The sequence below is a fragment of the Syngnathus scovelli genome, chromosome 18 (genome assembly GCF_024217435.2).
Source record: "Syngnathus scovelli strain Florida chromosome 18, RoL_Ssco_1.2, whole genome shotgun sequence".
NCBI lineage: Eukaryota > Metazoa > Chordata > Actinopteri > Syngnathiformes > Syngnathidae > Syngnathus > Syngnathus scovelli.
In genome coordinates, this window is record NC_090864.1 from 12,153,507 (window position 1) to 12,176,084 (window position 22,578).

A 22,578-nucleotide genomic window follows, 5' to 3' on the forward strand; every position below is an offset into this window, starting at 1 on the left:
AGTATAAATACTGCTTGAAGAAACCTGACAGACAAATAGCAATACTGTTCCCTCGGTGTAATTAATTCGTTTATGTTCATTTATGTATTTATCTATTTGTTTATGTATGTATGTATGTATGTATGTATGTATGTATGTATGTATGTATGTATGTATGTATTTATTTATTTATTTATTTATTTATTTATTTATTTATTTTGGTGGGAGGGTATATTATGTTTCTTAATGTGTATGTATTATTTCCAAAGAGTATACGGCGCCTTGTACAGCTCATCCTCTTTGCCTGGAGAGAATTTGCATCGTCTGTGACCCACATCTTTGCTTGTTTTATTCAAGTTCATCACCAGCGAGGAGGCTGAGTAGGCGGAGACCTTTTAACATCCACCCCTGCGATTGGGCGACGCGCCGCGGCTCGCGCGGCCACTGCCCCGACTCGCTGTCAATCAAGCATCGTCGCCGCTTCCCGCGCCATTCGACGTGCACGCGCGGAAGGGAACGCGCACGCCGCCGCTCTGAGACTGTCTGGAGTGTGTCTGAAATTGACAAAATAAGACACGGATTTCTACCCCCCCTCCCCCCTCGAGCTTAACCCCTTTTCTAGCTCGACTCCTTTCACCGAGGACACCTGGCCGAATGTGGAATTTTATTTAACTGCCACTGGACTGTGCTTTTGTGAGAAATGGTATTTTTGGTGGCGAAGGAGGAAGAGACGTGAAAGTTTGGTGCGTCAGCAGATTTCGCTGAATGCGCAGGTGAGTTAGCTGACGTACACCACCAACACGGCGCCGCTGGAATGCTACATTTGAGCAAATAGTGTTTTGGACGACGCTTGAATCGAGTTTTAACAAACCCAATTACACGAACACGACGCTTAATGAGCACACGGGCTTTGGCGCTAATTGACTTCCCTCGAACCAGGTGCGAGATCGCACGTTTGCGTCCCAGGCAAGTCCACGTCACGCCACTCAAACTTTTTCTGATCTCCTCGCGTAAAGCAAACGTTTCCCTCATAGCAATTATAACACGCTTTGTGTCACTGAGTGTTCTCGTCCATAGTGTTCAAGAGTTGTCGATGAACGTTTATGTCTTTTGTCTGTTTCTTTATGCTCAGGAGGGTCTGCGTGTTGCGTTCAGGGTTCATGGAAAGAGCAGCGCTGCAGCGACCATGGAGAAAAGGTTGGTTTCTGGTTGTACGCTTGTTTTGGAGTGAGAGAGTATTGTGTATTTCTCTTCAAATACATACTTTAGTCTGCCACGTTGAGTCTCCAAACCTTTCCACATGAATTATTGCAATTAACAAGATGTCCCCAAAGTCTTGATAATTGGACTTGTAATCATTTCACATCGCCACACTTCAAGCACATCATCTCGCACTTTTTTACGTTGACATGCATACATTTTTCATCAAACACATTTTCCTCAAGTCATTGAAGAGTCTATGAACTCCATCAGCATTTATGTGTCCGTCCGTCCATCCGTCCGTCCGTCCGTCCATCCATCCAGCCATCCATCCGTTTTTTAAATCATGTGTCCTCAAATTGGCTTGGTGGCTTTTCCATCGCATCCACACCTAAGTACTACGTAGAATCTTTCTCATGTTTGTAGTTGAAGCTAGCGTGCAAACACCTCAGCGAGCTAGCTAACTAAGCCATGATGCCAGCGTGTTACCCATTGATCAGTATAGTTTGACAATTGTTGTAGCCTTTCACAGCTTTTATGCACAATTTCCATCCGCGGGGCACAAATAAGGTTCAAAGGAATCTATTTAACATTTCCCTGCATGCAGTATTTTGCCCAGAACAGGATCCAAGAGTGTAATGTGTGTGTGTCCCCCCCACTGCTCGTCTGCCGCCTCAGGCCTGTCTAGACATTTGTGCTCCACCACTGCAGTCTTCCCTCCTTTTAGGGGGCCAAGATGGCCGACTCTGTGTTGTAGCTAAAAACGCCATCCGCGTCGCGTCTCGTCGGTAGCCATTTTGTCTCATGCGCTCGGATTTCTGCGTACGCAATTTTCGACCAGATCAATATGTGGCAAAGTGTTTTGACTGGTCACTTCTGCCACCGCCGGCCGCGTTGTTGTGAAAAATGTCAAACTAATTCGACACATTTTCCAACAAAATTAGCGTCAACATTTGTGTGGCACTTTGTAGAGAAACGTTATTCAATTCATTCTGCTAATTTCAGGTAACGTACTAATTTTAAGGGGGCGCAATATATAACACAGGGATACCATTTTACCATCACTACTCAAATTGAAAATAAGCTGTACAAGTCTGGCTAAAAATAATATCTGCTTTGTTCTTTGCAATATGTGGAGGAACAGCAGGTGGCCAACATAGACTGTGGTCATCATGTCGCTGCAGGAGCTTCTTTTTGAATGGCTCTATTTGAATTACAATGACATTTTATTTAGTCATCTAGTATTTTCTTACTATTATTTAGTTACTTTTATGTCTAATCTTTATCAGGTCCAGTACCGTTACAAAAAAGGTTGACAGTTAATTTTCGCAACACGTGTGAAAAGTGAATTGTGATGCTGAAAAGGTGAGAAAGGGCGCGGCTGCTTCAGGTTCGTTGATTTGGCTTTCAATTCCACCCACGGATATTGCTGTTGTTTGTAAAAAGTTGCTTTCATGTTTTTCCATTTGATCTTCAGGAAAAGCCGGCGTATTCGCTGGAACGGGCATCGCTCGGCATCTACCTGGCCCCGGCCGGCCGGCCGGCCTTCCTTCCGTCTGGTAAGAGCTCCGCTGACCCGTCCGTCCGTCCGTTCTTTCAAGAGCATTTTGGCTAAATGTAAAGTGGGGAGAAGCGATTCCAGGAATGATTGCCTGAGGCAGGCAGGCAGGCAGGGAGGTAGTTAGTTGCTGCTCCACTGCAGAGTTTCCCAAACTTTCATCTCGAAAGCCAAAAATATGGGTGCTGGAAAATGTTTTTGTGTTGCCCATTGCTCAAGTAACCTTAAGTAAGCCAATATTCTTCTCGTTGATGTTTTGTGTAACCGTGTAAAACTGGCTGCAAAAATGACATCTGGTGTATTGGGATTTAGTTGGACTTTTTCGAGGGGCCGACGACAGTTTCTTTTTTTTTTTTCCGATTTAAAAGAAAAAAATAATGGGCCGGCCGAAGAATCAGTCTCCTTTGACGCTGTTACTTAAATCTCGGGGTGTACCGAAATGAACGTTTGAAACGACAACAACTAACTTAGCAAGCAGTTAGCAATACAATTGTACTAAATTTGGGCAGTAAATCTTTCGCCTACCACTAGAGGGTGCTCGCGCACCACAGGTAGTATCATTTTTGGATCAATTAAGTGAAATGAGATCATTTCCCATGGTGCAACTGATGACAGCACATTGCTTAAGAATGTTGAGATGGATGGATGGATGGCAGTTTAGTGTCTAGTTTGTTTGGCCTTGCTGGAGGTGTGTCTTTTCCCCAGTTGCATCGGTTCCCGAGAATTTCGACGGTCTTTCGTTTTTTTTTTGTTTTTTTTTGCCAATTGCACTGCAGGCTCACGTTCAAAACGCTGAGTCCTCCCGCTGTCTTTTTAGTCTCCGCCCACGGTGCGGCCACGAGGTGTGATGCCATAATGGCGTCTGGATGAAAGCAGCTGAGTTACAGCACAAGAGCACATTTCTAAGTGTTTTTTTTTTTTTTCCCGGCTGCAGCTGCCATTGTCTGTCGTAAACGGCGGAGCTCTCCGTCACTCTCTTTTTTTTTTTTTTTCTTAAATCGCTATTGCGCATTTGAAGTGAAGGCCCGCTCTGTATTTTACGGTGTTTCCCGCCCGGCAGGCGGCCATTTGTTGCGCTTACTTTTTGTATTGTGCGACTATGCCGTGTTGTTGATGGTGCCGGAAAAAAAAAACAGGCGGCCTCCATTTTAAGTTTGGGGACAAGAAGGGAAAACAAAAGACCCGCAACCCTAAAATAAAGACTCCGAGTGCTGATTGCGTTCATTTTTTAATTTCAAACTAAAACTCCCTGCGTGTGCGTATTTTTAATTCTGAAATTTGCTTCAAAAAATGTGTCAATATTGCATTTGGTATTTTAGCCGTCACTTGGATTTTAGATGTCATTTGGCAAGCTGGTGTTTATTTCTACACATTTGACTAAATATTGAAACCTGACGATTTAGATGTTATTTGGCGAGGTCGTTCGTTATCAGCGGATTGTTAAATTTTGCACATTTGACTGAATATTCCAACCAGATTTTTTTTTTGCATCTCAAAACATGAAATAAATTCCACACGTGAAAGTTTTATTCCAATCATTTCTACACAATTTCTTTGGTGTCGTGCAGAGCCATTTGAATTCTCTTCTGCATATATTACGACAGGGAGAGGCTTGATACTATTTTTTGGTACAATGCATACGTTTGTTATTTTATTTTTACAAGCAATCAATGACATTGTACTTGTTCAGGGTGTGCATAGTGTAACCAAATGTTTCAATTTGTACTACTTTCAATCAATTATGTTTAGATTCTTCTGATAGTCACGTTTTCCATCCCTGCTATCGTGACAAATATTTTTGTACATATTTTCAGGGGCGAATGTGTGTATAAAATTGCAAACGTTTACTTGTTGATTTAATGACTTCATACGAAGCCAATTTTATGTGCCAACCCGTTTACATTTTTTTTTGAATTCAGTATGATTGTAAAGAAAAAAAAAATGGGGAGAATATATGCCACATGTAATATATTGTTATTATGTTGGTCACATTACATATCGCCATATAATTTAGGCGTTATTAGTTTAGTCATCTCAAAGGAAATGGTATTGCATTTTTGTTCCTAAGGAGTCCGAAGTTGACTGAATTGATGGGCGGATAGCAAGCCGCTAGAATAGAATAGATTCGAGCTTTTAATAGACTTAAATTGAAAGAGTGGAAACAGAAATGAAGACAATGATTTTCAGCTCCGACACTACACGCCTGTGCCAAAAATGACCTGTGCTCATGAAATGTTGCCCAAATGTGTCAATGAAAGTGTGTGTACATATGGGAAGCTTGGCTTCACTTCAAGTCACTCTATTTGTTTGCGACGGAGCTGCACGCGGAACACGATACGGCAGACAGCCGCAGTATTACTTCCTGTTCTCATCTTCAAATAACCTCCGAGGCCCCCCACCGCCCCCCAACCCCAAACTCCACTCCTTGCAAATGCCGTGAGCTCATCGAGAACACGGCGACAAAGACGGCTGCGGGCCCGAACGAGTGAGTGAGTGAGTGAGCGTTGTTTGACTCCTCGCTCTCTCGCTCTCTCGCTCTCTCGCTCTCTGGCTCCCTGGCTCCCTGCTCGGTTTTGACACCGCTTACTTTGCACGCCCAAACTTTTGGCCTCAGATGAACTTGGGCAACTTTGGGTGTTAACGTTCCAGCACCTCTGGATTGGAGGAAAGTAGAGCAGCTTCCTTCCTTCCTTCCTTCCTTCCTTCCTTCCTTCCTTCCTTCCTTCCTTCCTTCCTTCCTTCCTTCCTTCCTTCCTTCCTTCCTTCCTTCCTGCCTTCCTGCCTTCCTGCCTTCCTGCCTTCCTGCCTTCCTATTTTCAAAGCTTGCTGAATCGCTCTTTTGAACCCATGTTTAAAAAGCAAAGCGGGAAGAGAAAGTCCGTCAGAGAAATGCACAATTGCAATCATTGCTAATAAAGTTAAATGCAGAGGACAAATTTCACCACACCCAGATGTGTGTGTGTGTGTGTGACGATCATTGGGACTTTAACTTAACTTTTAAAGCCAGGCTCTCTCCTTTCCTTTGGCCCTTTTCCTTTTTCTATTGTATGGGCAAAATCTTGCACGGATATCACGTGCTGTGATTTGTGGTTCACTAAAAGATGTGGCACCTCAAAATGTTGTTAACCTCAATTTAGAGTTCCCGTTGGCTTTTTTTTTTTTTTTTTTTTTGCATGGATGGATTTATTTTTTCCTATTTTCATCATTTTGCATGCATATCTCCTATTTGGGTACCTGGAGTACCTGTTTCCTCTTTGCCATTTGACCTTTGAGTCATGGGCGGGCAGAATTGGAGCCGCTTGACCCCACGACTAATTAGTAAATCATACATCTCTCTGAAGTGATTTCCTGAAAGCGTGCTTGACGGCTAATAAGCACCTGGCCCGAGCAGCGCTTCCTTATTGGCTCTCCCTGGACGTTTGCTATTTATTTGAGCCTCGGTCCAGGCTGGATGAGTTCACACAATAGCGTGGAAAGGTCAGCCCTAATGAAGTCGGGGGGTGCGACCCCTGGTATTCAGTAGCTCGGCGCGGGCCCCGTCCCTGGGCCGCCGCGACCGTGCCGCTTAATCCCCGTTTGATCCTAATTGATAGGCATTAACATGATCCTTCTCCGAGAGCTGTGTTTTGTCTCCTCCTAACGCCAAGTGTGAAAGCGTTTAGCCAAATGTGAAATTGATATTTTGCCACCTTTGTTTGTTTGTGTGTGCTTAACTCTGAAGAGCGCTTTGAGGCTCTAAACGGGACTTAGCACGTGACCCCTGGAAATTCCACCAGCGTACCGTTTTCCCTCGGGTCATTTTCATCTTCATGGCTGGCCCAAGACTGTTTGGCTAACTGCTAGTAGCTAATGAGCCTCTGTCGGAGCGTTTGGGTTGCCTTTCGAGCACAAACGTGTGACCGCGGCGAGGCCTCAAGTCGCCGCAGGTGCCTTCCTTCACTTAAATCACCTTTCGTGCCAGATTGAAGAAAAGCATTCTTGAATTTTGGCCTTTGTGGCAAGCCGCTGCCGTCGTCCGCCCACACGCTGCGGGTGGGAATCTTCAAATAATAATAATAACAACAACAACCAATGTATCAAGTATATGCCGTGGTCCCTTCAAACTTAAATGACATCATTTGTGCCTTGCGTTGAGTCTCCTCAGTCGAGCTGTCTCCCAAATGTGAGTAAGACTCGCTGTGGGGGTGGGTGGACTTGTGGAAATACGCCAGTTTTTAAGGGATCACGCCTGCGTTTGCTGCCAAAAGTAAGGACAATGAGCCATGAGCGATATAAACATTCGGTACAAAATGTCTAAATAGTATCGTATGTTCATTTCATGCTTCACTGCCCGTGAAGCGTCGTCTTCTTGCTGGTGTGCGGCGCCACTTGGCCACCAGGGGCCAGCAAAACAGACGTCCAACAAATATACAAAGACGAGTTTGGCTCCAATAATAGGAGGCATTTGTCACACTCGTTATTTCTGGCCGTTCCTTAGCGCAAGCGCTTCAATATGGATGCTAATTCCGTTAGCCGTCAATGACGTCTGTAAGCGTTGGCTAGTGTCCATTTTGGTTGAATAGGTAGTACGTAGCTACTAGCGACATTGTTAAAGAGAAGTCACGTGGGAGTGAAAGCAGCCGCGGTGCTTTGAGACGCCAGGTGTTGCTCGCTTCTCCCTGGATTCACGCGTCGCTCGCTCGCTCGCTCGCTCGCTCTCGTCTCGGATTAGATTTTTGGAAATAATGAGCAAGGCCCTGATGACATCATCTGAAGACCGAGAACTCATGACAGCAGCCATTGGGACGGAAGCGGGCGGCGCACTGCACTTGAATGCTCCCACCTGAAGAATGAGCCTCTGAGCATTCTGTTGCCCAGTATAGATTTTCAATTCAATTCCAAAGGGATCTAAATATTCATTCTAAAACAACAATGACACTCTGCATGACCTCAACACATTGAGTGGAGCTGTCCAATTTTGCTTTTGTTTCTCCTGGCCCTGCCCTGGAAGCTTCAATGGCTAATGACGCCAGAGCAACCACGCTTGCGCGCCTTGTACTCGCTGGGATGGGTGCAATAAGGCAGGCAGGCAGGCAGGCAGGCAGGCGTCACGTCGGCAGTCTATATGATCTGCTTTTATTTGTACAAGGTGAGCCGGATTGGCGGAACTCGAACTGACGGATGAAAAGCTTCACGTCAAACGCTGCAGCCATGTTTGCGCATCGCTGCCGAGACAGACGCTTGTTGTGAAGACGATAAAAGAGCAGATCAAAATGCTGACTTATTTGCGCCCCTCTAGACTTGTCAAATTCCTCCCCCCCAGCATTTTCATTCGATTTTTCTACCAAGCTGTCTGTCCTCTTTGCCGTTCATGAATCTCTTTCCATTTGATTTGGGTGTAGACTTTCCTTTTAGTAATCATGTGTGTGACAGGGCTCAACAAATTCAAATATGGTGGTCACCAGATCTTTTTAATGGCAACAGAATGGAAAGAAAGTTTTAGCATGTGCTTCGCCTCGTAGCAGGTTTCATTTTCAGAAATCAGCCAAACTGTTGCCACTCCTCTACTCTTATTGGGAGATTCAGTTCGCAATGAATGGCAATGATGCTAACAAGGTCTATGTATTTGACAATATCATTTTCGAAAGGAACCTGTCATTTCATTATTGTCCACATGGACCAAGCCACTTGACTTGTCAACGTGGCACACGCTTGCACATCTCCTGACAATAGCACTCAGCACCAAGGGCCTTTGCCACAAATGAGCCCGTTCATTTGCTCCCAGCTTTTGCCTTGCCAAGATGGCCACGCACGCCTTGCCCAACGGCTTCTTCAAACATAACTGACTAACTTCACTGTTGGAACATTTGAAAGAAAATAAACCGATTTTAGTCACGAAGCAAAACAAATATTTTGGGTGCTAACGTATGTGCGCTGAGGCTCACTCAAAACAATTGCCATTTTCTGATGATTTGTTTCTTGGTCACAGATCTGATCATGAGGTAGGTAGGTAGGTAGGTAGGTAGGTAGGTAGGTAGGTAGGTAGGTAGGTAGGTAGGTGTACGGGCTCCATTGACATGACTATTGCGTTTTGGCCTATATCTGTCAGCGTTCCATGGCTTTATTTGCGCTGGCCGTCTTTGAGGCTTCACTGTATGTTTGCTTATCTGTCCGGCTGGCCATCCATCCCGTGTGTCTATTCAAACAGCGTTCCTTCTATTCAGCTTCTTCTCTCGCTGGCTGGGCTTTTTTTTTTTTCTTTTTTTTTTTTATCTCCTCCCTTCTTCAAGCTTCCTTATTTGGGGACCAGATGGCGAGGGCCGCGGAAGCGCCTCTTTTGTCCGAGCGCCCCTTGTGAAAAGAGTCTGTCCTGCCTAATGTAATCAGTGGCACCGGAAGGGTCCGTTCGGGGTGTGAAAGGAGACAATCGGGGCCTCGGACACGTCTCGATTACACAAACGTAGAGTTCATCTTCCGAGCCAGCCCCCTCTTCTCTTCTTCTCCCAGGAAGATCCCCGCTCTTTGATCAGCGGAGGGTGGAGGCGCCCGAATCCGTGTTTACCCTGCCCGCACTTGGCTAGCTATGGCTGACCCCTCCCTCCCTTCCTTCCGGAAGCAACCGCAGGGAGCCGGTTTGATACCGTGACCTGTCTAGACGCCCTCGCCTGTTGCCTTGGCGTTGCCGAGAGGACGTGGTGAACTCTGACCTCAAATATATTTGGAAAGGAGCCACTGTGCTCTCTCTCTCTCTCTCTCTCTCTCTCTCTCTCTTTTTTTTTTTTAATATACATTTTCAGAGGCCGAGGTGCAAGCGGAGCGGCTCAGCGCTGACCTGCTCAGAAACACGAGTCGCAGGATTGTTTGATATTTCAAGATTCGATTTTCAGACAATCACGTTGCTTAAGAGCTGCTTTTGTTGACTTTTTAAATATCAGTCAATGAAAAGTGGTGATTTAATGTTCTCATGGACAGCCACTTTTGATTGACTAGCATATGTCAGTTGCAAATCTTTGGTTTTAGAAATATTTACTCTGTCTGTCTTGTTCTATTTGGATTCAGCACCAGCAAATAAAATGGAGCATAATATTTCAGCAAATATTTTGAACTCCTTTATGTGCCAGTTTGGAGTTGAGTTCAATGATCAAAATATCCCAGTGTTCCTCATCAAGCATTCTCTTTTCTTTTCTCCAGTGTTGTGCCGCTGCCATCATGGCCGCCGTTGACCCCGCCCTCTCTGGCCCGTCACTCAGCAGCGGTTAAAATGGCAGCGAGGGAGGGAGGGAGGGAGACGCCCGCCCGCCCGCCCGCCACGCTGAGCTTGGGCATGCTCGACTGAGCTGGGACTTTCCTTGTATGCCCGATTATTTTTTTTTTTGCTCTCAATATCCAATAGCTTATTTTTACGGACCTCTCTTGAATTGCGCCACTTGGATCTAAAAAAAAAAAAAAAAAAAATCCCAAAACTAGCAAGCTAATGGACCAGCAGTTGCACCCCAGCCAGGCCACTGCTGTTCTATAAGCCATTTTGATTTGTTGAAAAAGTGAACATTTCTCCAGCCCAGCTCTGTGGGCAAAATGCAGGCAAAAGTGCCGCTTGTCTTTATTGCAATTTTCAGTCCAGCATGAAGCGTCTTTAAAGCCACGTCTTTGGCCGGCTACCATTTTAAAGTCAGGTTTAGCCCGATGCATGATGGGAACCCGTGCCTAGCCCTGAACACACGCTCAGTATCCACACGCCCCATTGTTGCGCTAGCTTGCTTTGTCCGCTCGCTCGCTCGCTCGCTCGCTCATCTTTGATTGCGATTTGAAGCGCTTTCCTTCTCGGTGAACAGGGTTCCCATTTCCAATGGCTGACTAAATGAGTTGATTCACTTTGAGATGACTCTGACACTTTACAACAAGTCAATTGTTTGCTGAGGAAGAAAACATCCAAACAATCTATTTTTAGGCCTACCTACTCATGCTGAGTGACACTTTGCCATTGGCCCTTGCCGTGATGAACGTGTTGTTGTTTTTTTTTTCTTCCCTTTTCACAGTGCAAAGAGCTGGGAGAGGGCTTGGAGAAAGATGTCTACTAAAATGCTATACTGGCATATTAAAGAAAGCAGTGCTTATATTGATTGTCCATCCCTAATCCCACATTCCACACTGCTTTGCCCCCCTAAAAATGCCCTGACCCCAACATGAATCCATATATTCTGGAGGTGACAGTCAGCTTAAAAAGTCAAATCAAGAGGCTGTTTGAAATGGATAAATACAGGCTGTGTTGCAAAATGTGATGAACAAATCCAGAACATGGTGATTGAATGGAAAGCATCCCTCTGCCAGTTAAATTATGGACCCCCCCCCCCCCCCCCCCCCCCCAACTCACTCAAAGACTTTGTGTGAAATGAGAGTTGCCTGGGTGTGACTTTTGCCCAAAGCATCCGTGGCCTATTGTGCGGCCAGTCAAACCTCTGCAGGCAGGCAGGCAGGCAGGCAGGCAGGCAGGCAGACACCAGCGCTTTGCCCTGCCCTGCCCTGCCCTGCCCTGGCCGGCCATACTTGAGAGATCAAGGGTTACCAAGGTGCTTGCCGGAACCCGGCCCTCAATGCCAGCCACAAACTACTCATTTCCTTTGCACGCTAGCTTGTTGGAGTGGGGATTCAGTCGGGGTCACCGACACGGGTTTGTCCCCCCCCCCCTTCCGTCTCGAATGCAAACAACCTTGTCGCCATCTTCTGCTTGTACAGTCGGCATTTTTATGGTTTTGTTTATCCGGCACCAGACGGAGGCGCCTCGCAAGTTCGCTTCTCATTCTTGCCACTGAACGGCGGCGGCATTAACTTGTATTCTAACAAGATTAAAATATATTGGTCCTGGGGATTAGCATAGTTTGGTGTCTTTTCACCTCGCCACAGTGGACTTTGATCTGCGTTGCGAGGCCAAAGTCCTCCTGGCTTGGACCTGGCCGTCCGAGTGCCAAGTGTGAAATTGGCCTGATGTCATCCCCATTCTTCACCTTTTTACGTCTTTCACCACTTTTAATGATGTTTCCGCCACAGCGCACCTCGGAGCAGATTCCACCGCCAAGCATGTGTGTAAATGACACCGTCGGGGTGGGGGGGGGCGATTGGGGAGCAGGGGCTCCCGGCCGGGCCTTTAGTGGATTTTAACAGGTGGATACAATGGAACGTCCAAAGGGGGACTTAGCAAAAATGACCCCATATGGAGGTCAACCAAAATGTTTTGCAAGTGAAGAGTTGTACTGAGGGGAAAGAAAAGGTTATATAGAATGAATTTCCAATCAACTCATCAGAGTGGCTCTTTGTGTGCCTCAATAGATGCTCTTGCTTTACTAGTTAGTAACAGAATTCTCACCATTGATCACGTGTCAATGGTGATTTCCTATGAAATGTCCGCTGTGGGTGCTGCTGTTGTGGTTAGCAACAGCTCCCCACGGTTAACCAGTTGGTGTCTGTAAAAAGCTATCAGTTTTAAACGATATCGATTGATCATTTGGATAGAAAGCAAAGCGTGACGAGCCTTTGTCACAGAGTTACAGTAAACGCCACAATAGATTTTTGAAAACAATTGCACCTTTATTTATCCATCTGTCGTCGTGATTTTAAAGTCGCATTTACATACGTCGAACCGGCCCATCGGGTTTTCCTTCGACGACGTGTCCCGGCCTGAACTTTTTGGGAGCCTCCTGTGCCCTGTGGATACGTATTTTCACGCAGCACGAGAGCATGCACGAATGAAGGAAGTGTGCGTCTTTGTGTTTCTTTGTGTGTGTGTGTGTGTGTGTGTGTGTGTGTGTGTGTGTGTGTGTGTCAGGCAAGAAGCAAAAATAATAAAGGCGGGTGATAGTAAGATGCGTGTGAGCCTGAGAGAAGGGGAAGCGAGTTTGGGTGGGAAGGCTCCGTGTGGAGAATGGGTTAGCGAGGGGTGGGCGGAGAAAGAAAGGGGAGGTATAAACCAGCCACCTGCAGCCATGACAGGCTTTGACCTTCATTTCTCTCTTTCTTTCTTTCTTTCTTTCTTTCTCTCTCTCTCTCTCTCTCTCTCTCTCTCTCTCTCTCTCTCTCTCTCTCTCTCTCTCTCTCTCTCTCTCTCTCTCTCTCTCTCTCTCTCTCTCTCTCTCTCTCTCCTTCCTTCCACTCCCTTTTTCTGGATGGAAGTTTTTCTTTCTTTTCCAGCAGGGTGCGAGGAAGACCGACCGTGGCGAAGACAGGCCAGCGACCGCGCAAACAAAGAGTCGCGGTTCGAGTATGAAAATGCAGATAGGCCATTGTTGTCGTCGTGGAGGGGGGGGGGGACACGGCTGGGGACGGTCCAAGGCTTTCTCTTGCATAACGTTCTACCGCTCGGGCCAATGTTTTTATCCGAATTTCACCCTGCCTGCCGAGTGGGTGTTTGCGTGGCAGGGAGGATTATTGTGCCAATCAAAACGTAAACCTTTTTGTTCCCATCGTTGAACACGAAACATCCCGGCTCGTACAAAACATAACAAATGCTGTTTGGGGTTTTTATTTGTGTTGATAATCTTCAAGGTTTATTTACTCTTTTGCAATTTCCAGGAGGCAGTTAATGACACAATCAATACATGATACTAATTATGTACACTTTTTGTTGAGTTTGAGTTTCCTTACCAAAGGATAGATAGCATCCAACGTAAAATAAAAAATAGCATTGTATTCTACAACTCTGTGCTGTGGTTTCATTTCAACATTGTTTATATAGATATAGATAGATAGCTCTACGCTGATAAGTAAATTCATGACGTCGTATACCAGCAGTGTTTGAAAAAGGCATTCAGCTAGGATAGTCTGCATTTTGTCCTTGTTGAAGGAATACTGCTTATCTGATTCGGCACAGTTATGTTTCACAAAAAAGTCCGTGTGGGGACTTTTTAAGGCAAAGTGTGTTTCGGTTTGGTGGATCGTCATATTTTCTGTTTGTTTTTAATTCACACACACTTTCCCCCCCCCCGCAGATGCACAACAGAAAACACATGGAAAGGCAAACGAAAAGAAATTTGGCGCATGGCAGGGCTGGGGAACCTGCGACCTGTGGCCCGTACGCAGACCGACCGAGAGCAATTCTACAAACGGTGTGATAAAAAGCCCTCCCCCCAAAAATGCTTATAATATATAATAACATTTGCATTCATTTTGCCTGGCCCCTGATTAGCAGAAGCCCCCGCCCCGATACACAAATACAGCCTAATAGCTCGCTCACACTTGTTCTGTCCATTTTTCCCACAAATAAAAATTGCAGCGTTCATGCAAAAGGCCTCGTAGACACATTTTCCATTCACCAAAAAAAAAAAAAAATTATTGCAAGATAAACAAGCAGTGTAAACACCTCTGATACCTACTCTAAAGCAACAATGGTCATTTTTTTTTCCCCTCAATAAAATCTATATAAATACACAAAGTCCTTTTCTTTTTTTTTTTTAATACAGTCACAGACGGATGCCTTCTTTTGCCACGATACGTCCTCAAAGAAGAATGAGCAGGAGGAACACAAGTCGCGTGAGCGAGCGCTTGCGGTTGAATGCTACACGGTCACTATCCAGGCAGCAGTCATTTGATATTGCTATTTAAAATCAGAATCGAAACAACACGCACACATATGTTAGAAAATAATGCCATCTGTCTCTTCATATCTATACATGATTTAAAAACAAGATGTTAGTTAGCATTGATTATAAATTCACAGTAGCCTTGATGCAGCAGGACCAACAACAACAACAACAACAACAAACAAACAAAAAAACATTCTTTGGACTTGTTACTTTTCATAGAAGTGCCGGATGTAAAAATGACAATCATGATATCATATATATGTATACTGTGCACTGGCATTCATAAGTAATTGATGATTAATTAGGAGCTCCTGTTTGGTTGGGGGTTGGGGGGCGGACAGTGACAACTTTATACAGCATCTTCGTGTATCGACGTGATATTGCAGACGCTGGATTTATGCTGGTATAGTCTCTCTTGAACTGGCCCTTGTTGCTGGCTGATATTATTGCATCTTAATATTTCTTTAGTGGGATCATGTGGACTGGCTTCTCTATACTCTGTAGATTTCCAAATTCAACCCTAACCCTACACTGCCCAAAAAAAAATTGAAATTGGGCCATTTGACAGTTTGCAGAATTGTCACTTGAAGTCAAAAAACAAAAGCATTTTTTTGTGGTGCTAATCATCAAGCCGTATTTGAAAGTCGTTCCAAGTGAAATGATTGCTTTAGCCTAAAAACAAATGGTATTTTTTTTCAACAGTGTAGAGGAGGGCGGTCGCTGTTCAGTCGCTGTCGGATTTGTCGTCCTTGGTGACGGTGGCGTGGTTGTAGAGGCCCTGCGCCATCAGGTGCAGGGCTAGCGTGTTCTTACCCCCGTTGGCTTTCTTGATCTTGGCCCGCTTGTTCTGGAACCAGATCTTGATCTGGGACTCGTTCAGGCCCAGCTCCTGGGCCAGGTTCTGGCGCCGCTGCTCGGTCAGGTAGCGGTTGGTCTGGAACTCGGTCTTGAGTCTCTGCAGCTGCTCGGCGGTGAAGGCCGTGCGCGGTCGTTTGTCCTCCTTGCTGGTGCTCTTCTTCTTTGGTTTACGGGATCTCGGACCTGCAACCCAAGCAATCTACCGCTTATGTTGGATTAGAATCCTGCCACGTTATGGCCAAAGCGCTTGGAATGCATGTTCCAAATTTATTTGATTTGCAATCATTCACATGCACATATTTAGCGCTCAATTTGTACTTGATTTCAGATGATTATATTCGACTGATGTTAAGGTGCATGACAAATCCTGCTATGTGGCGCAATGCTTTCTTTCTGATGCTAAATATTATAATAATATACATACATCACATCGCGATGTATGTGTCTCCTGCGCGCGCGCACGCACGCGCGCACACACGTAAACTCTACAACTCGTAGTAGTCGCCACCTCCAGCTACATAATGCATGAGAACAAGTTGTACTACACTCATTTTGATCCACGCACGACACTCGTATACATTTTGCTTTTCAGTGAACTTTGTTCTACGCAACTTGACACAGAAAAAAAAGTGGACGGTCAAATAACGCATGTAAGAGAGAGGGGAAAAAAAAAACCCATCTTGCTGAGTTATTTGCCAGACAAGGAATGCGCAATAATTCGTGTTGAAATTGTTAAAAAAAAAAAAAAAATAGTCGACTCGCGTGCATTATCCCCCGACGCCCTAATATATATTTTTTTCAATCGAATAAAAAATCTGGTTTTGTTGGAAGAAATTGAAAAGGTAAACACGGCTGGGTTGAGGCCCTAACGCATATAGCTCGATGTCGGCGGGCAGCGTTCCGGGGCTGCTCGGGGTTCGCGTGCCCGCCCATGCACCCACCTGAAGAGGGCCTGTCCGAGTAGCGGGTGCAGTACACCCAGGCGGGCCACAGCATGGGCTGCTGGACCGGGGCTGCGTTGGCGCTGGCTTGGGAACTGTCCGAGTCCGAGCTTAGGCACTGGTCTCCGCTCTCCGCGCGGGCTTTCAAGGGCTCCTCGGCGGCTATGGCTGGCTTCTTGGCGCCGGTGTCCGCGTGAGGCGTGGAGGTGCCCTCCGTGGGCACCGTGCTGCCGACCGGCTCGGTCTGAGGCGCTGCGGGACTGCCTAGGCGCTCTGGCGGTGGTGGTGGCGGCGGCGGCGGCGACAAAGTACTCTCCCCGCGCCGGTGCTGGTGCTGCTGCTGTTGCTGTTGCTGCTGCTGCTGCTGCTGCTGGATCGCTCTGGTGTCTTTTTTGCGTCCGAAGTCCGGCCTCAGGATGTTGTCGATGAAGAAGTTGGTGACCCGGTGCGGGTTCTGCGCGATGCCCTGCACCTGCAGCAGCGGCAGGATGGCTCTGTTCGATTCCGCCGACTCGTGGCGATCCGCCTCGTCTCTGCTGCCACGCTCGTTCTCTTCCATCTCGTCTTTTTTTTTCTTTTTTTTTATTTTTTATATGCGCTCTTTACGTTAACCCCTTTGTCGCTCTCCCTCGGCCGGCGCGCAAGTTCGGGGGTTGGGGCCCGATTTAATCTTTTAAAAAACAAAACAAAGAAAAATGAAAAATTAACAATGGCTAGAGAGCGGCATGCACACCCTCGCGGTAGCGTCCAGGGAAAAAAGCATACTTTTTGGACATACTAGCCCCCCGCGCTGGCGCTGCTGCCCTTATAAGTGCGTCCGAGACATTTGCGCACATTAACGGAGACGTCCGCGCGCGGCGAACAGCCTCGACTAAACTAAATAAAGAGGCTCGAGGAAAAAAAAGTGATGCGCTTAATACTCACTCTGGAGTTTGCTTCTTATTTTCCATACGAGAAGCCCCCTTGAGTGACGTTTCCCCTCCTGTCCTCCCAGACACGTGCCTCCGACCAATGGCAGGCCAGGAGCCAGGCCACGTGACGTGGGCTCTCGAGCTCAGCGCGCACGCCTCCCTCCCTCCCTCCCTCCCTCCCTTCTTGCCTTTTCACACCCACTTCGAGGCTCTCTTTTCGCTAAACGTAGATTATTCATTCAATCATATTGTAAGCGCTTAAATATATGAAGAAATACTTTTTTTTAAATGTACGATTCAATTACAGGTGTATTACACATAATTGGATCACATCAACTGAGGATAGAAAAATGTCAGTAAGGTGCCAAAAAAGTCATGCGAGCGACAGTGAAGTTCCTTCTCATAAATGTAACAACCCATTGTTAAAGATTAAATGGCAGTCAAATATCATTCTTTTGCCAACGATTCTTACACCACTAGTAGATATACTATCCAATAATTGTACCCAATTTAGGATGTTGAAATAGGAAAAGGTTTTCCTCAAAACACAGGAAGGGACAAACGAACAAAAAAGCCCGTCTTAATATCAGACTTTTATTCTGCATTTGAATGCACTGAAATAGAAACTTTTAGGCAGGTTTTCTTTTTAAAATGGCATGGTTCTCTAGCGGGCGGGCGGGGCCTTTATCTGGCCCACCAGCCATAGCTTTCATATCTCGTATGAACCGAAATAGTCCAGGACAGAAAACAGAAATATCCCAAATAAATTCAAATTGGACTAAGACACTGCAGATGATGCATTTTTTACTTGAAGCATATCAGGAACCTATTAAAGGACACCTGAATTTTGAAAGCTTTGCAAAACAATACACGTGAATTAAATACATGGGCTGTTGCACTAAATAAATAGTGGCGAGACAGCAAGGCAAATATATTGCAAAAATGAAGTGAAATAAAGCCAAATTGTGTACAATTTTCACCAGCACGATGGATGGATGAAAAAAACGGTTCGATATTTTTTGATAGATATAGTCGACGCAGTTGTATATTGTGCAATATTCTTTCTCAGTATAATATACATGTGTGTGTGTCTCTCTCTCTCTCTCTCTCTCTCTCTCTCTCCTTTAAGTGTTCCCACGCTGGCCTGTGGTCCATATCCCCTTTAAAAAGAAAACCACTGATGCACACCGACCTTCGGCGAGGGGGGGCCCCGCCAAAGACAAAACTTTTGGGCCTAACTTTTGCTGAGCAACTTTCTGTGCCGAGTCCTCGTCCTCCTCCTCTCCTCTCCTCTCCGCTCGGGACAGACGACACATGCTCGCCCGGGGCGGGGGCCACACTGGACCCGTCGAGGCGAGGAGAGAGCGCACTTCGGGGGAAGGAGCGCTCCATCAAGGGAGGGTGGTGAGTGTGTATCACTGGATTGTACTTTTTTTTTATTATTATTAATCTTCAAGGACCTGTGGATGTTTACCAAACAAATTGTTGCATTTTCGGGCCTGGACTTTGCCCAGATAATGTGAAATAGTGCCATGCGAGCACGCCATTTCAATTCTGATTGCACACCACACACACACGCACGCACACACATTCCACGCACACATGCGCGCACACACACACACACAGACGCACACACACACACGCACACACTGTTGTCATGCTGTGAGTGGAAGGAAGCCGCTAAATGAGCAGGACACAATAGAGGGACGAGACGCCGGCGGGCCGGCCGACCAGCCGGCCGCCCGGCCGGGCTTGCTTCCACTGAAAAGAAAATCACACACATGCACAAGACCTGCAAATGTTGTGCTAGTCCACTTTTGAACCTCGCCATTTTTCATCAGTGCACATATTGCTACAGTCACACCTGCACCTTCATTTCTAGCCAGGTGGAAAAACAAAAACAACAGCAGGATTATTCCAAATTCAATAGCTCAACTTGGTGTCAACAAAAAGACTCCAAAGTATACTTGAAACGTCTATTTGTCAAGGTAGAAATTTGTCATCAAATGTGAAGAGTCAAAAGTAGACTTTTGAATCACAAAAGGAATATAATGGCAAAGCAAAAAAATCAGACATTGAAATGGCTTGTTTTCCATTCTGCATGGCTTTTAGTCATTTTTCAATGTCCGATGTTTATTTACGTACAAATGATCTCACTCAGGTGATTTCATGAGAAAATAGCCTTTGTTGGGATAAAACCTCTGGCTCAACACTTTGCATTGCTTTCTAATGTTGATCATTATGGTAGTACTTGGACATCTAAGGTGTGTTTATTTATTTTATTTTTTTTAACCTGATAAAGACACGCGGTCTTTAATGAAGCATTATGAGTGCAAGACTGCCACTTTTCACGCTTGGTTGAATTATTATTATTATTATTATTATTATTATTATTATTATTACTATTATTACTATTATTAGCTTTAGTTAAATCTGCAGCATTTGTAAGTGATTGTTAAAAATACAGAGTGACATTCTGGTGTGTGTGTGTTTGTGTTCGTTTGTGTGTGTGTGTGTGTGCGCGCGTGCGTGTGTGTCAGTGTGTTAGCGCTTCCAATTGTGCGTTCCAATATTTTTTGGGTGCAGCCAATTGGCATGCAGCCCCACTCGCTGCTATACTATACACATCTTGTGCGCATGTGCGGTGTCCTTCAGCTCCCATAACCCACTTTCAGAAGTGTGTGTGTGTGTGTGTGTGTGTGTGTGTGTGTGTGTGTGTGTGTGTGTGTGTGTGTGTGTGTGTGTGTGTGTGTGTGTGCGCGCGTGCGGGTGTGTGTGTGTGTGCGTGCGTGCGTGTGTGTGCGGGTGTGTGTGTGCGCGCGCGCGTGTGTTGTAGTAATGGTACACGACAAATGATGCACACAAGGAAGATTTGTGAATGGACGTCATGTGTGCCAGATCACAGGGCGAATCCTTCCCCCACCCCGTGCTGAAGAAATGGGGGGGGGGGGGGTATGTAAGATATCCCCATTTCAGTCCCACACCCCCTTACACACACACACACACACGCACACAAATCCTGCTGCTTCCGGTGCCTTTGACACAGTGTGAAAGACAGCCCCCCCCCATCACCCCTCTCTCTATGGTTGACCCTCGTGTATGATTTGTTTTTGTGTGCCTGTTCGAACCCGGAAGTTTTGTGACATCAGGGGTCAGAGCCATCATCATTAGGAAGAAGAAAAAAATATGAAAGAAAAATATAAAAATAAAAGATGACACACTTGTTTCGTTGAGTACAAACATCGATTTAATATGACAAAAGTATCTCAAACGAATAAAAAGTCACGCCATTTTTTTGGGGAAGCGACAATGAATGATATTGTTTTGTGCCGTCATTAGTGACGCTGTGCTGCTGTTGCTGTGCGAGGCTCCTTTTTTTTTTTTTTTTTTTTTTATTATTTGGATGGATGGTGGAGGGAGGCGGGCAGGCGGGCAGGCGGGCGTTTGTGCTCATGCACTTAAGTGACAATCCCGATTTCGCCCGCCACCACGGCGGCACAGCGATCGCAGGGATTTAAAAGTTATCAGAAGACGGAAAGGGCCGGAAGGAATTGCCTTTTCTTTCCCTCCCTCTCCGCTTACCGTATTGCAAACTCGCTCGCGCATATTTAGACATCAGACAGTCGTGACGTCACTACGTTCGGTAAAAATCTTTTTTTTTCCCAGCTTTATAGTGTATCGAAGGCAAAATGGTCACGATAAGGCAGGGGAACCACGTGAGCGTTTCCAGCCAATAAGCAAAGAGCATGAACAGAGAACCGCAGTCTCGAAGCGTTGGAAAAGGAAACTTAGATTCAAAATGTGATGCTATTTAAAATAAGATTTAAAAAAAAAAAAAAGTGTTCACGTTTTGAAGCACTATAGAAAAGTTGGGAAAAAAAATCCAAAATGCTTATTTAAAGTGTTTAAGTAATGTACTTAAATGATAAAAAGTTATTTTTCTTATTTGAATCAACATATTAATGTACCGGAAGAAAAATATATAATAAAGAAACAGTTTTCGACTGTCCTGCAACATTTTGAAATTGTAAACTATAATGTTGGAAAAACGTAAATATACTAAATGGAAGTTAAATGTCACTCGATAAATATGTATTATAACATGTTTAATGTGTCGCTGTGTACACCCATCATTTTTGGCAAATGCCACCGTTAAATCTATCAATGGAAAAAAATTCATATCTAAACAAATAGTAACGACGTATGAAATCATTTGTGGTTAGCGTCTTGAATTCGTCATACTAGGCAAAGTTGAAATAAACTTGAATGATTGTGAACAATAAATCTCAATTTATGCTAAACTTTTGAACAATATTCTAATGGGAAAAATACGTATCATTCGTATCCTGTAATTTAACATTGTGGCTTCATTCATTTGAAAAAACACATTGAATTTATACATTGATACATTTTTTGATACATCGAAAAACACGTTGAATTTATTAACAGTGGAAAAATGACTTGATAGTGAAACATGTAACAATTGCTATTGTATTTAAGTTGATTCTTATTGTAACAAATAGAAATCGAGGACTTTGAGTCAAAACCCCAAAATAGTTCCTTTTTTAATTTCTCGAGGAGTCAAAAACAAAAAATAGTGACTTTTTTCATTTCTATGTCAAAGTCTACCTGCAGCGCTGCACTGTGGCCCGTGAGGCGTGCGTGCTTGTGTGTCGGTGGTGGTGGGTGCCGAGCTTTGGAGCTTTCGAGCTTGGCATGGTCCACATACCTCGTGCACCTGTCTGTGTCCCCCCCCCCCCCCCCCCCCCCCCCCCCCCCCTGCGCCCCGTTTTCGGCGGGCGGGGCAGGTGGAAAAGCACTTGTTCCACGTAAACTTTGCACCAGCCAGGCCAGGTGTGCATCATGGAATTTGGAGTAGAAAAACAGTGACAAAAGTCAACTAAAATAAAATTCTACACTCGTGTTTATTTTTAGCTGGTGTTGCCAGGCAGATTTTTGTTTCCGGCTGGGGGATTTCATTAAAGTGTACCTACTAGTGTCAGTTAAATTGCCTACCTTTAGTTATTAATAGAACTCTATCGTTTCCTTTCTTGGACTGCACCTTTTCAAGTGGCTAAAAGTATGCCAAAACCCAGCGATTTTCAGCAAATTATTCAACAACAAAATGATGATGTTCTCGTTTTGAAAAGGGTTGGTGTGAATATTTAAGTGTTTGCAGTAACCAATAAAATACTGATGATGAAGTCGCAATAAAATGATATGAACTTGATACGGAAATTCATCCATCGTCAATGGCATTCTAGTCTAAAAATACCGGGTTTTTTTTTTAACCATTGCGAAAACCAAATAGTTAGGTGTTGGCTCCAATGATGTGACCTTGTTTGGCGTATGCGTCTTATGTTATTTACGTGCTCAAAGTCTTCGGTTGGCCGGCCGGCCGGCCGGCCGGCCGGGTGGCGGTGGCACCTCCTCCTCCCCCGCAGGTCGGGGCCACGAAAGCGGTCGGTCGGTCGGTCGGGCGGTCACCCGAGCCGCTCTCTCCCTGTGTGGCATCGCTCGTTGCCGGCTAAAATAGGGTCGCCACCTCCCTCCGTCCCTCCCTGCAAGCGCATGCAGCC

The 22,578-nt window shown here is 45.4% G+C and overlaps 1 protein-coding gene across 1 annotated transcript; it reads right to left on the bottom strand.

Annotated features, from left to right (window-relative positions):
* Positions 1-13,213: 13,213 nt before the first annotated feature.
* On the bottom strand, positions 13,214-17,028 carry en2a (engrailed homeobox 2a). The gene is made up of 2 exons (XM_049749035.2): positions 16,089-17,028; positions 13,214-15,330 (listed from the first exon to the last, which is right to left on the bottom strand). Exons 1-2 carry the CDS (start codon positions 16,645-16,647, stop codon positions 15,014-15,016), a joined length of 876 nt encoding a protein of 291 aa, XP_049604992.1. The 5' UTR covers positions 16,648-17,028; the 3' UTR covers positions 13,214-15,013.
* Positions 17,029-22,578: the final 5,550 nt, after the last annotated feature.

What these genes read in the sequence shown, in the direction of transcription:
- en2a (XM_049749035.2), bottom strand. Translation starts at nt 16,647, where the DNA reads ATGGAAGAGAACGAGCGTGGCAGCAGAGACGAGGCGGATCGCCACGAG. An exon ending in CTCGGACAGGCCCTCTTCAG is followed by an intron (nt 15,331 to 16,088) that starts GTGGGTGCATGG and finishes CTTGGGTTGCAG; the next exon opens with GTCCGAGATCCCGTAAACCA.